This window comes from Rutilus rutilus (genome assembly GCF_951802725.1).
Source record: "Rutilus rutilus genome assembly, chromosome: 4".
NCBI lineage: Eukaryota > Metazoa > Chordata > Actinopteri > Cypriniformes > Leuciscidae > Rutilus > Rutilus rutilus.
Window position 1 is genome coordinate 14,007,573 of NC_140212.1, and position 12,948 is coordinate 14,020,520.

The window sequence follows — 12,948 nt, forward strand, 5'->3', positions numbered from 1 at the left end:
CATCTCACAAATGAATGGAAACTAAGCGTATACGGCCTACTTGCCTCACAGACCTGAGAAATATATCTATAGAAAGTTTAAAATGTGTACTTTTAAACAGAACAATTCAAAACGAAAGAAAACAGACTGCTCTCTGCTTATGCAATCCGTATGAAATGTGCATTTCTCTCTGGCGCGTTCACTACTGCGAAGATCGCGAGTCAGCGTCTTCAACCTCATCTTTGCAGCCGACACTGACAGTGTTTTTGTATCGAATCGTGGGTCAAAAATCATGATACGAACCGAATCTTTAAGATAAGAGTTATTTAAGATTATAATAAATATAAAGTCTGCTGTCAATAAAATGATTTCAAGAGAGAGTTCCTTTTACTCTTCTTTTATGTAGGATTATGAAAAGTGTCTCATCATGAAATGATATAACTTACAAAACAAGTCAGGAAGTCATCAGGCATCTTCAGAGCCGCTGCTTTCACTTCCATCCATTTCAGCCGTGGGCGCATCTGAGCGCAGTTGATCTCTGTGACAAGATCTCGAAACTTAAGCTGATCTCTCAGATATGCAAGATGAGAGGATACTTACTTGCAATACTTGTGCTCCCACTTTTGAAACATTGCATTTGCAGTGATCTGGTGAACTTTGATGGAGACATCAAGGACTTTGTAGTTGGTAAAAGTAAGTTGTTCGTTCTTACTGACCATCGACTATATCAGATGAGACTCAATCTTTTTGAGGAGAAGAGGAAGGACATCACTAATGCCACTCATCAAAATAGAGTCAACATTCTAGTGCCTTTTGATGACAACGACACCCTGATAACCTGTGGGACCTTTAGAGATGGATACTGCGAAGTTCTTGATCTGAATGACATTACAAAGAGTATTTACTATGAAAGTATATCGGTAGGACCGAGACAGAATGAGAAATCTGTTGCGTTCATAGCAGGTCCAAGTACCAGTAGGTACCTTTTGGTTGGGAAAAAGGACAAACAAACAAAACCTCAAGATCCGTATCCTGTTGTTAAACTGTGGAACACTTTACAGTCTCAAATTGGTGGGATTTTCACCGACATAGAAGAAGAATCAACCACCTTCATCCAGAGCACCGCTAGAGATGTGGAGTTTGTTGACGGATTCCAGAGAGTTTCTCCCTCAGAGTCCTACTTATTTCTCAACGCAGAGACTGACTCGGAAAGGAAAGTGCACGTCATGTGGATGGACAGCAATAAAATAAAAAAGAAAGAGATCTTCAAATCCCTACAGGCTGCAACGATAGAGTGCTGCAATGATAAAGCTCGTCCTGTGCTCGTCTCCTCCACCGTTATTCCCTCAGGGAACGGTGTTATTTGGGCAGGAGTGTTCAGTGCGCAGAATCAGCAGGATCCGGAGAACACCGCGCTGGCTCTGTACGACATCAGTACAGTTCGAGGCCGAGTGAAGGGTTTCTGCACTACTGGTGAAAAATGTGATTCTGAGGTTGGAAAATCAGTATTTATGTGCTCAATATGCGTAAAAAAAAAAAAAAAGTATTGTTAATTATTATAAACAAATGTTTTTTTTTTTTTTACAAATGTTTAGTTGTTCTACTGATTTGAGTTATGTATAATAGTAATAGAATATATAATATGTTGCATGACAAAACTTAATTTCACTATTCACCAAAGTCATAATAGTTTTGTTCTTTGTGTTGCAGAGTGGTAGTAACCTTCAGCCGCTCTCTGTGGTGTTCAAGTACAGCTCAATGTCATCAGTGGCAGCAGTTAGAAGTGGATCCTGGATTGTGTTGCTCATAGGAACCAGTGATGGGCAACTGATAAAGGTCTGTCTCATATCTTATTTTTCACTAATTTCTGAAAAACCCTCATCTGTAGACAGAATAAGGCTGTAAGCAAGCAAGTTTTATGTTATTGTGTCATGTATGTTATTGACGTGGTCATGAAAATGGGCTCTAGGTTTAAAAATGGTCATGGCATTAAAAGGATAGGCCTATAACTATTACTATTGAGAGCAAAAATAATATTAGATCTGTGGATTTGGCCATTCACATATGCCATAACGAAACGTCTTAACCAGCTTTTAGCTCAAAGGAACACTAATCTCTATAATGGTAACTTGATTAAAAAAAAAAACACACATTATGAATCAGATTTGGAAAACTCATATTTAATACATTAATACACAAAACAGAACTTGAAACATAATTAATATAATAAAACATAATTATATATTTATACTGAGACCCATCACTTTCAACTATTTCAATGATGAGTAGCCTACACTCAAAGTCTTTGGTACACTTCAAGATACTACTTCTGTCAGGACCACTACCGTCAAATATGATTGACAATTAGCATACAGTTTGGATTGGCGGTATGGTTCCGTTCTGGGCGAGAATTCCCTGCGCATCCATGCAGCCTAGCATGGATAAGAGCAGGGAGAGCAGCAATAATCCCCCTTGGGGTAAACAGAACAGAACCAACATGAAAATTTGCAAATATATTTAATTCAAGATTTTAAAAGTACAACATATTCGATAATTATTCTGATTCAAGGGGAATCAGAATGTCAAATCCTGACTGGGCGAGAGGAGGAGCTGGGGATGGAGGAGGGTAATTAGCTCCTGAGAAACGCGATAGCTGCTAACACTGAAGGAGCTTATATATGTATACGGTGATAGGCGTCGTATTCCTATAGGTAGATGTGGATCAGCTGATGCGAGCTTGACTAACGTGACCTGCCAGAACTAACGCTACGCTTGATAGACATTTATTGCTATTTTGTATGTATTGTTTTTATTATTATTGTGTTGTTGGTGGAATTGAAGAGTTTTTGTGACTCGTGTTTAGGCAAAATGCAAATGAGTTTTTAGTGTAGTTGTATGCTAGACTATATTGTGTGTTGGTATTGTTTTAAATTATATTATATATTTAATTATATATGTTCTGCTGATTAATATGACATCATAAAACAACATGTATAATCATTTTATTATACAATTAGATAAATAGTGCTTTAAATTTCATGCCAACTACCCATATATTAAACCTTTATTTAGTTGCAATAAAATCAATGTAAACAAAACAATGCGTAAAAGTGAATAAAAGTTAAGAAAATTAGCTATCTATGAGGGGGAAAAATATCGAAAAAATTACAATTAGACCTACACACAGACACTTGGAAAAATAAATGAATAATTAAGCAATGACTAATAATGTGCTTCATAAATTGCTCATATTTTCACTCTGACTCTCTTTTTGTGTCTTTATATTAACAGTCTGGTTTAGTTTCTGTTAGATCTGTTTTATAGTTTTTAACTTAGTTTCTGCATTTCTGAGAAACTTGAGCACTTTTGTGGAATCTGTGAATAATCATATGGTGATAGGTACTCGATATCTTAGTGACATGAATAAATGACACCAATAAAACACAATCATATAATGATTTGATTTGAGTAAAGTTTGGATAATGATGCAGTTTGTATTTTTAGTTTATGTTGGATGAGAAATTCACACCAGGCTGTCCAATAGTGCTGTACAAATCTAATGATGAACGAGCAGTGCTTCCCAGAATGCACTTTGATCCAGTAGATTTCAAATATATCTACATTGCTCTGAGGAAAGAGGTGAGGTTTAGAAATTTAGAAATTGCAATTACTTTACTCGTGTGTTACAGTACATTGAATCATCACACTTATCTCTTTCTGCTCATGTTTTTGATGTAGCTCAGAAGAGTGTCTGTGGTTCAGTGTGATAAATACAGCTCTCTGAAAGACTGCAGAGCTGCTCTGGATCCTCTCTGCGGCTGGTGTGTGAACACACAGAGGTGATCTGCCTTTATCACATGTGACTTTTCACACATCACACATGCAATCTGCATAGGCTGCATCATCATCTAACAGTAATATGCCTAATGATTTACTGTTGAACAGTCTTTTAAGTTCTTATCATGTATATGGATATGGTGAGCAGTGCAAACAGATCTGTACGTTATATATTGATGATGTTTTTATCCAGATGTTCTACTCAAGATGAATGCTCAAATTCTTCATGGGTGTCCATCCCAAAAAACTCTCTTAAGACACAGCTGCTTTCTTTTCAGATGACAGAGAACTCTTCTAGAAAGGTAGAGGGTCAGAATCTTAAAATATTTATCATAATTTAGGGAATATATTTAATAAATAATTTATATGACTACCAAACATTGCCCTCTCCTACACAGATTACTCTACATCTAGCCTTGAGTCTGGAGAGCACAGGAAATCCCGCTTTCTCATGTTCCTTCACCACAGGAAGTGTGAATCTGTGTGACGGGTCTGATCTGACTGCAGTTTTCCCAAACTGCTACTGTACTTTTCCTGAACACATACTTTATACTGGAGGTTAGTTTTCTATTAATGAAGTTGTACTGTATGTGTGCTATTATACAGGACATTTTTGTAGTCAGAATATGATTTTCTTTATAACCATAAACATTTTTGATAATCTATTCAGTTTCAGAAGTCTCTGCTACGGTTACCATTAAGGATCTGAAGATCACAGAGACACTGACAATGAGGAACTGCTCCAGTATCGCAGAAAACACAAATGCTTCTTATACACAGTGAGAAAATAAAATTCAGTGTGAAAAATTGCATAGTGCAGAAATGATAACACAGAGCTTTATAGATTATATTAATACATCATATGTGCATGAATGCAGGTGTGTGCAGTGTGTCTCATCTGGGTGTCAGTGGTCCTCTTCCTCTCAGCGTTGTGATTGGACACATGGAACTGGACCGCAGTTACTCATACAGGTGAGACATGCTTCATTATACGTATACGTATTGGGAAATACGTATATGTAACCTTTATAAAGATTAAATATGATATTAATTCATTGGTAATAGCTTAAATATCATTGTGTCGACTGAAGAAAACTCAGGAAGTAAATGAACCGCTCAGTTCTCTCTCTTTTTCTACTTTTTAGGATGCATGTAAAGATCTACACTCTGAGATTATCTACAGAGTAAGTGTCATACTATTATGAACCCAACTTCACAGAATAGGGATGTTGTTTTTTCAGTTTGTGCCTATTTCAAATAGATGTGACTTTACAAGAGACTGAGGATTTTGTTTCCTTTTTTGAGGAACTTTTTGCTTTTAAAAATTCTTTTAAAACAAAAGTGTCACGAGATGCACACAAACAGGTAAGATCCAAGTGCAGTTTATTAAGGGTAATCCGTACTCGTAATCCAGGCAGGCAAAAGGTCAAAGTCCATTCAAAACAGTCCAAAGCGAGAAACAAACAAGAAACAAACGTAAACAGAACTCCGAAGTGCAGGGTGACATTATACAAGGACTCCATGACAAACACTGACACCGACAGGGTATATATACACAGACACTAACAAGGTGAGGGGAAACAGCTGCGTGCAAAGAAACAATGATAATACAGAACAGGATGATGGGAAATGTAGTGCATGAGAGAATGACACCGTGGGGGACAAGGACCTCTAGTGGTTACCCAGGGAAACACAAACCAGACACTGTGACATAACCCCCCCTCTACGGAGCGGCTACCAGACGCTCCAAGACACCACTACAAAACCAACACAAGAGTGCAGGAGGGAGGTGGAACGGTGGAGGATCAGGGGGAGGTATGGGGGGCCAGGTCCATGAAGGGGAACAGGAACAGTGAACAGGGCGAAGCAGACGACCCATCGGGCGGCCAGGGCGGAGACTTTCCCTCAGGCGGCCAGGGCGGAGCAAACAGTCCATCGGGCGGCCAGGGCGGAGACGACCCTTCGGGCGGCCATGGCGAAGACGACCCTTCGGGCGGCCAGGGCGGAGCAGACAGTCCATCGGGCGGCCAGGGCGGAGACTTTCCCTCGGGCGGCCAGGGCGGAGCAGACAGTCCATCGGGCGGCCAGGGCGGAGCAGACAGTCCATCGGGCAGCCAGGGCGGAGACGACCCTTCGGGCGGCCACGGAACAGGAACAGACACCCACTCAGGAACAGGGACAGACACCCGCTCAGGAACAGACACCGGAACAGAGACCCGCTCAGGAACAGGAACAGACACCCGCTCAGGAACAGGAACAGACACCGGCTCAGGAACAGACACCCGCTCAGGAACAGACACCCGCTCAGGAACAGACACAGACACAGAAACCGGCTCAGGCACAGGAAAAGATACAGACACTGGCTCAGGAATAGACACCGGCTCCAGCACAGTGTCCGGGGTTCCAACTGGACTGGAGGCTGCCATCTTGGTGGTGTGTGCAGCCCAGGCACACAGGACAGCAACCATATAAAAAGTGAAGACAGCCCTCTTGGCCGTGGCAGAGCTGACGGGTAAAGCCTCCGGCACAGGAACAGTCTCTGCATCGACAGACGTTACGCGAACAGTCTCTGGATCGGCAGGCGTGACGTGAACCGTCTCTGGATCGGCAGACGTGACGTGAACAGTCTCTGGATCGGCAGGCGTGACGTGAACCGTCTCTGGATCGGCAGGCGTGACGTGAACCGTCTCTGGATCGGCAGGCGTGACGTGAACAGTCTCTGGAACGGCAGACGTGACGTGAACCGTCTCTGGAACGGCAGACGTGACGTGAACAGTCTCCTGATCGGCAGACGTGACCTGAACAGTCTCCGGATCGGCAGACGTGACGTGAACAGTCTCCTGATCGGCAGACGTGACGTGAACAGTCTCCTGATCGGCAGACGTGACCTGAACAGTCTCCGGATCGGCAGACGTGACCTGAACAGTCTCCTGATCGGCAGACGTGACGTGAACAGTCTCCTGATCGGCAGACGTGACGTGAACAGTCTCCTGATCGGCAGATGTGACCTGAACAGTCTCCGGATCGGCAGACTTGACGTGAACAGTCTTGGGATCTGCAGACGTGACGTGAACAGTCTCTGGATCAGCAGAACTCATGTGCTTCCTCCATGCATGCAGAAACACCAATACATAAAAAAGGAAGAACGCTCTCTTGGCCGTGGCAGGACTGATGGTGGGCAGCTCCGGGGCGACCTCCGGGATGACAGCGGGCTGTTCAGGGATTACCTCCGGGACAACAGCGGGCTGTTCAGGAACGGCCTCCGGGACGACAGCGGGCTGCTCCAGGACGGTTTCAGGGACGACAGCGGGCTGTTCAGGGACGACCTCCGGGATGACAGCGGGCTGTTCGGGGACGGCCTCCGGGACGACAGCGGGCTTCTCCAGGACGGTCTCAGGGACGACAGCGGGCTGCTCCGGGACAGTCTCCGGGATGACAGCGGGCTGTTCGGGGACGACCTCCGGGACGACAGCGGGCTGTTTGGGGATGTTAGGAAGGCAGGAAGTCTTCCTTCTCCCCGCCGTCTTCGAGAGCGAGTAGCCGCTACTGTCTCTCCAGAATCCACAGGGAGCACAGTGGTCTCCTCAGTGATTCGAGCCCACAATGCAAAGCACTTGAAAATATTCATACAAGGCGGAACCTCTCCAGATTGGGAATTCCCCCTCTGCTGTCTCCTCTCCCTCTCGGTGGCTGGGGAAGAGACACAAGAACCCATACCGCTGGATCTATGCATGATGGAGTCCTTCTGTCACGAGATGCACACAAACAGGTAAGATCCAAGTGCAGTTTATTAAGGGTAATCCGTACTCGTAATCCAGGCAGGCAAAAGGTCAAAGTCCATACAACAGTCCAAAACGAGAAACAAACCAGAAACAAACCAGAAACAAACCAGAAACAAACCAGAAACAACCCAGCAACAAACCAGAAACAAACCAGAAACAAACGTAAACAGAACTCCGAAGTGCAGGGTGACATTATACAAGGACTCCATGACAAACACTGACACCGACAGGGTATATATACAAAGACACTAACAAGGTGAGGGGAAACAGCTGTGTGCAATGAATCAATGATAATACAGAACAGGATGATGGGAAATGTAGTGCATGAGAGAATGACACCGTGGGGGACAAGGACCTCTAGTGGTTACCCAGGGAAACACAAACCAGACACTGTGACAAAAAGTTGCTTTCTTCTATATAATATCAGCAATAAATGATTTGTCACAATCATTATGCTTTTTAAACTATGTATAAAATAGTATTGATCCATATTTACAATTATATTTACTACACATTATTATTATTATCATTTATAAAATGTAATAAAATGTACATTTGTTTCTGTTGTTTATTAAAGAATTTTTAATTAAAGGTTTTTTTTACTGAGTGCAACATTTTGTGTCCTGCAGAAGCCAGAGATTCTCTCTCTGGAGCCCAACAAGGTTTCTTTCCATGGCAGAAACAACGTTTTACTAAGAGGAAGGAACCTGGAATCTGTCATTAAAATCCATATTCAAGGGGATCTGGAGTGTATTCCTAAAGAGTGAGATTCTGTGTGTTTGTGTTTGGTTTTATTTATGAATGTGTGTAGATTGAGATAAATGATATTGTATATCTGTGCATGAATGTTTCCCCTCAGATCTCCAGTGTTTGATCGCTCCAGTGACACTTTAAGGTTCCACATTCCTCCCAGTGGAACTAAAGGAACAGTGAAAGTGTGTGTTGTTACTCCTGACGACCGTTGTCATGGTAACAGTATCATCACTTACAGTTCCCAGCCCAGCTGCACAGGAATACAGCCCACAGTCTCCTGGAGGAGGTAAGAGCTTTCAGACCACTGGCAGAACAGCTTCCATATCCCATCAGTGCCTTGAGATGAAAACTGCTCATTTTGAATGTCATGCTCTTGGTAATCTAATGGCATTTTAAATGTCCTGAAATATGCAAGAATGCTATTTATATGGAAAATGAAGGTTTGCAAAGTAATAATCTGCTGAGATACTGTGGGAAAACACATTTATGTGAGATTGAAAGAAATGAAATTAGAAATTACAGTCGTTTTGTATGTTTCATAATTCTGAGAGCTTCTTAATATTCTGTATTACTGGCTGAAATGGTTAATATCTCTATTGTAAATATTTTAATATATATTTTAATATCTCTTCATTCAGTGGTGGAAGGAAGATTGATCTTCAGGGGAGCAATATGGAATTTGTGGAATCAGTTATTGTCCGTCACTCTAATAAAGAGCTTCAAACTCAATACAACAGAAGCTCAGGGGTAAGACGTGTGTTTATTACTCCTGCAATAACTCACAGCACTTTATCTGATACACAGAGGACAGCTATTTATAACTTCAGTGAGTCTTCAAACAGCCCAGATTCACACATGTACTGCATAAGGTCTTATTTAGAAAGAAATGTCATTTATCTGCTCATATAATTGTTAAAATCACTTCAGTGACTCTAAATATGTAATTGATTATTTTAAAGGGGTTACTTTTATTTGAAGGCCTTGGATTATCCCTCACTAACAAACGTGTATACAAATGTGTGTGTGTGTGTGTGTGTGTGTGTGTGTGTGTGTGTGTGTGTGTGTGTAAAGTCTTGAACTATTTGTATATATATACAGTCGTGCTCAGAATTAATCATACCCCTGGTAAATATGACCAAAAATGGCTGTAAAAAATAAATCTGCATAATTTAGCCTTTTGATCTTTCATCCAAAAAATTGGCAAAAATCAAACCTTTCATTGAAGTAAAATAATTGAAAGTGGGAGGGGGAATCACATTATGAAATAAATGTTTTTCTCCAAAACACACTGGCCACAATTATTGGTACCCTTTTGTTAAATACCTTTTTGCAATCTCCTTTTGCCAAGATAACTGCTCTGAGTCTTCTCCTATAATGCCTGATGAGTTTGGAGAATAACTGAAAAAGAGATCAGAGACCATTCCTCCATACAGAATCTCTCCAGATCCTTCAGATTCCCAGATCCATGTCGGTGCTTCTTCTCTTCAGTTCACTCCACTCATCAGTGGGAACTGGGACGGTCATGGCAGAAGCTTCATTTTGTGCTCCCTAACACATTTTTGTGTTGATTTTGATTTTTGTTTTGGATCGTTGTCCTGATGGAAGATCCAACCACCGCCCATTATAAGATTTCTAGCAGAAGGCGTCAGGTTTTGATTTTTTATCTGTTGATATTTGATAGAATCCACGATGCCATGTATCTGAACAAGATGTCCAGGACCTCCAGCAGAAAAATAGGCCCACAACATTAAAGATCCGATGGTATATTAAATTGTACACATGGGGTACTTTTTATCCTTGTGTGCACCAAACCCATCTAGCGTGTTTGCTGCCAAAAAGCTCTTTTTTAAGTTTCATCTGACCACAGAACCCTGTGCCGTTTGAAGATCCAGTCGTGTCTGACAACTGAATATGCTGGAGTTTGTTTTTGGAGGAGTGAGGAGCATTTTTCTTGAAAACCTCCCAAACAACATGTGGGGATGTAGGTTGTTTGATTTTTTTTTTTAATAATAGGCTTTCTGACCCCAAGACTCAAGTAATCTCTGCAATTCTCCATCTGTGATTATTGAAGAGTCTTTGGCCACTCAAACTTTCCTCCTCACCGTCCATTAAGACAATATAGACACACGTCCTCTTCCTGGCAGATTCGTAACATCTTTAGTTGATTATAACTTCTTAATTATTGCCCTGATGGTCAAAATGGGGATTTTCAATTCTTTAGCTATTTTCTTACAGACACTTTCTATTTTGTGAAGCTCAACAATCTTTTGCTGCACATCAGAACTATATTCTTTGGTTTTACTCATTGTGATGGATGAATAAGGGAATTTGGCCTTTGTGTTTCCTCATATTTAAACTCCTGTGAAACAAGAAGTCATAGCTGGACAGTTTTAAGTTCCTTGTCCCCTTGGTGTGCTAAATATATATAGTTCAAGACTTTGGGGACAATAATATTTTTTGTTGTTTAAAAAAAAAAAAAAAAAAGTTGATATATTTTTTCAGTATGATTTAATTAATAGGATGTACAAAAGTACAGTATTTATTTGAAATCTTTTTAACTTTGTCACTTTTGCAGCCTTGCTAAATGAAAGTATTAATTTCTTTATATACAAACCGTTAATTATTTTCATGTTATGGGTGGTAACTGACAAGCAATATTAAAATTCTAAAATATTAAAATTCTATATAATATATAGTATTATATTATATATATATATATATATTATATATAATATATATAATATATATATTCACTAAATATTATAGAATTTTAAAATTGCTTGTCAGTTACCACCCATAACATGAAAATAATTAGCAGTTTGTCTGTGTCAGCTCATGCAATTTTATTGTGTTTTATTGCTTCACGGAGCTTCATGTGTCACCTGTATTGGAGTCATATCTTCATTGTCTCTCTTTTCTCAGGATGTGTGGTTTCTTTCCCCCCGTTATGATGGCAGTGGACTGTTAAGCTTGTCAATGAAAGTTGGAAACGCCACTGTAGATTGTAAGCACTTTTCCTACAAGTCTGATCCAGAATTCACTGGATTCAGCACCTTACAGGTGGCCAACGACCTACAGGTCAACATTAAGGTGAGTTTAGCATTACAGTGAGTTTAAGATCAATGTACAGTCTGCATGTTTTGGCACGCATGCCTATTTTTCCAGGCCCTGGTGTTAAAAACTCTCAGAAAATATATTATTGTGAGCAGTCAGTGTTTTTGCACATCAGCATGTGAATCTCACAACCTCCACACTCTTCTACCTCTCTTTCTCAGAAAAAGGCAGATGCATTGACCTTGAGTATGAGTGAGGTGAATGTGACGGGTCAACAGGGAGATCAGCAGTGTCAGTGTGTTTTGGAGAAAATTGAGTACAATGCCGTCATCTGTAAGATTAAAGGAGAATCAGGAGCCGTCACAGAAGTGGACTCAATAACTGTACGTCTGGTTTTTGATATTTTCAATTCTTTGGTAAATCTATAAACATGGAAGTTCATAATTTGACTTGATAAATGCTGTTAACAGTGCTGTGTTAAGTTTAATGTAAATCTTATTAAATCACCTTTATGAGATTAAAAGACATTGCTTTTCATTGTCATTTAGATCATGATTGGGAATTATGTTCTCATGATGGGGAATCCAAAGCATTTGTTCTGCCTCAGTCCACAGAACACACCTGGCCAAGTGTGAAAGAGCAATGAAAACACTCACAAAAAAAAAAAAAATGTTTTTGGTGAAAAAGTTTAAAAATGATTATTTGCTATTTCTAAGACTAGGGAGCTCTATACTTTTTTATATCTGCGTATTTCAATGGAATTATACATTTGAGCAGTTTGCATTTTCTTTTATATTCTTCATATATATATATATATATATATATATATATATATATATATATATATATATATATATATATATATATATATATATATATATATATATATATATATATATATATATAGTTAATTATTCAGGTTTAAAAAAAAAAGTTTTGTCATGCTTTAACTATTCAACAACCTCTGTGTTCAAATATCCTGTGAGAGCAATCCTTAGACTGAACATCAGGTGGCGCTATACACTTACAATCAACTCAAAGTTCCTGCAGAGGACTGTTTTTTTATTTACAGTTATTTTGTAGGAGAATGCTTTCATTGATTCTTTTTCATCGAACACCTACACATTTTTTCTGTCATTTTTTGTTATTAATCTGATTTATGTTATCATTATACTGCCTTACACCTCATACTTACTAATAAACATGCCAAACATAAAATCCTTTAAAAAAGAGTCTTGTCTGATTTAAATGAACAAGCACACATGAACTGCAAGTCACCAGCACACATGTCAGAGAACACAGCGTGGTTACTCTAAAATAAAATAGAATATAATATAATTTGTCTATATCTCTAACATGATATAAACCTTAAATATCTTAAGAACTCTAAAAGGTCTTCTAAACACAGATCTGAATTGTTCTGTATGTATCATCATCACATGTACTATGTTGTATACTAAAGATTCCACATTTTTAACAAACATACCAGCTGTGCATAACATTTTAATATTTCATTGTAGTGCCTTTATATTTCATACATTCA

General features: G+C 39.7%; 1 protein-coding gene across 1 annotated transcript; it reads left to right on the plus strand.

Annotated features, from left to right (window-relative positions):
- Nucleotides 1-486: 486 nt before the first annotated feature.
- Nucleotides 487-12,144, plus strand: LOC311289626 (plexin-C1-like). Its single transcript, XM_084407758.1, has 15 exons — nucleotides 487-1,472; nucleotides 1,690-1,815; nucleotides 3,484-3,618; nucleotides 3,718-3,818; nucleotides 4,010-4,118; nucleotides 4,215-4,374; nucleotides 4,487-4,595; nucleotides 4,695-4,788; nucleotides 4,962-5,000; nucleotides 8,228-8,361; nucleotides 8,458-8,637; nucleotides 8,990-9,098; nucleotides 11,274-11,441; nucleotides 11,627-11,788; nucleotides 11,954-12,144. Exons 1-15 carry the CDS (start codon nucleotides 564-566, stop codon nucleotides 12,038-12,040), a joined length of 2,622 nt encoding a protein of 873 aa, XP_084263884.1. The 5' UTR covers nucleotides 487-563; the 3' UTR covers nucleotides 12,041-12,144.
- The last annotated feature ends 804 nt before the right edge of the window (nucleotides 12,145-12,948 follow it).

Excerpts from the sequence above, each read along its gene's own strand:
- LOC311289626 (XM_084407758.1), top strand. The coding sequence starts at position 564 with ATGAGAGGATACTTACTTGCAATACTTGTGCTCCCACTTTTGAAACAT. Across the intron at positions 4,596-4,694 it reads ACAAATGCTTCTTATACACA|GTGTGTGCAGTGTGTCTCAT; the intron begins GTGAGAAAATAA and ends GCATGAATGCAG. Across the intron at positions 5,001-8,227 it reads ACTCTGAGATTATCTACAGA|AAGCCAGAGATTCTCTCTCT; the intron begins GTAAGTGTCATA and ends TGTGTCCTGCAG.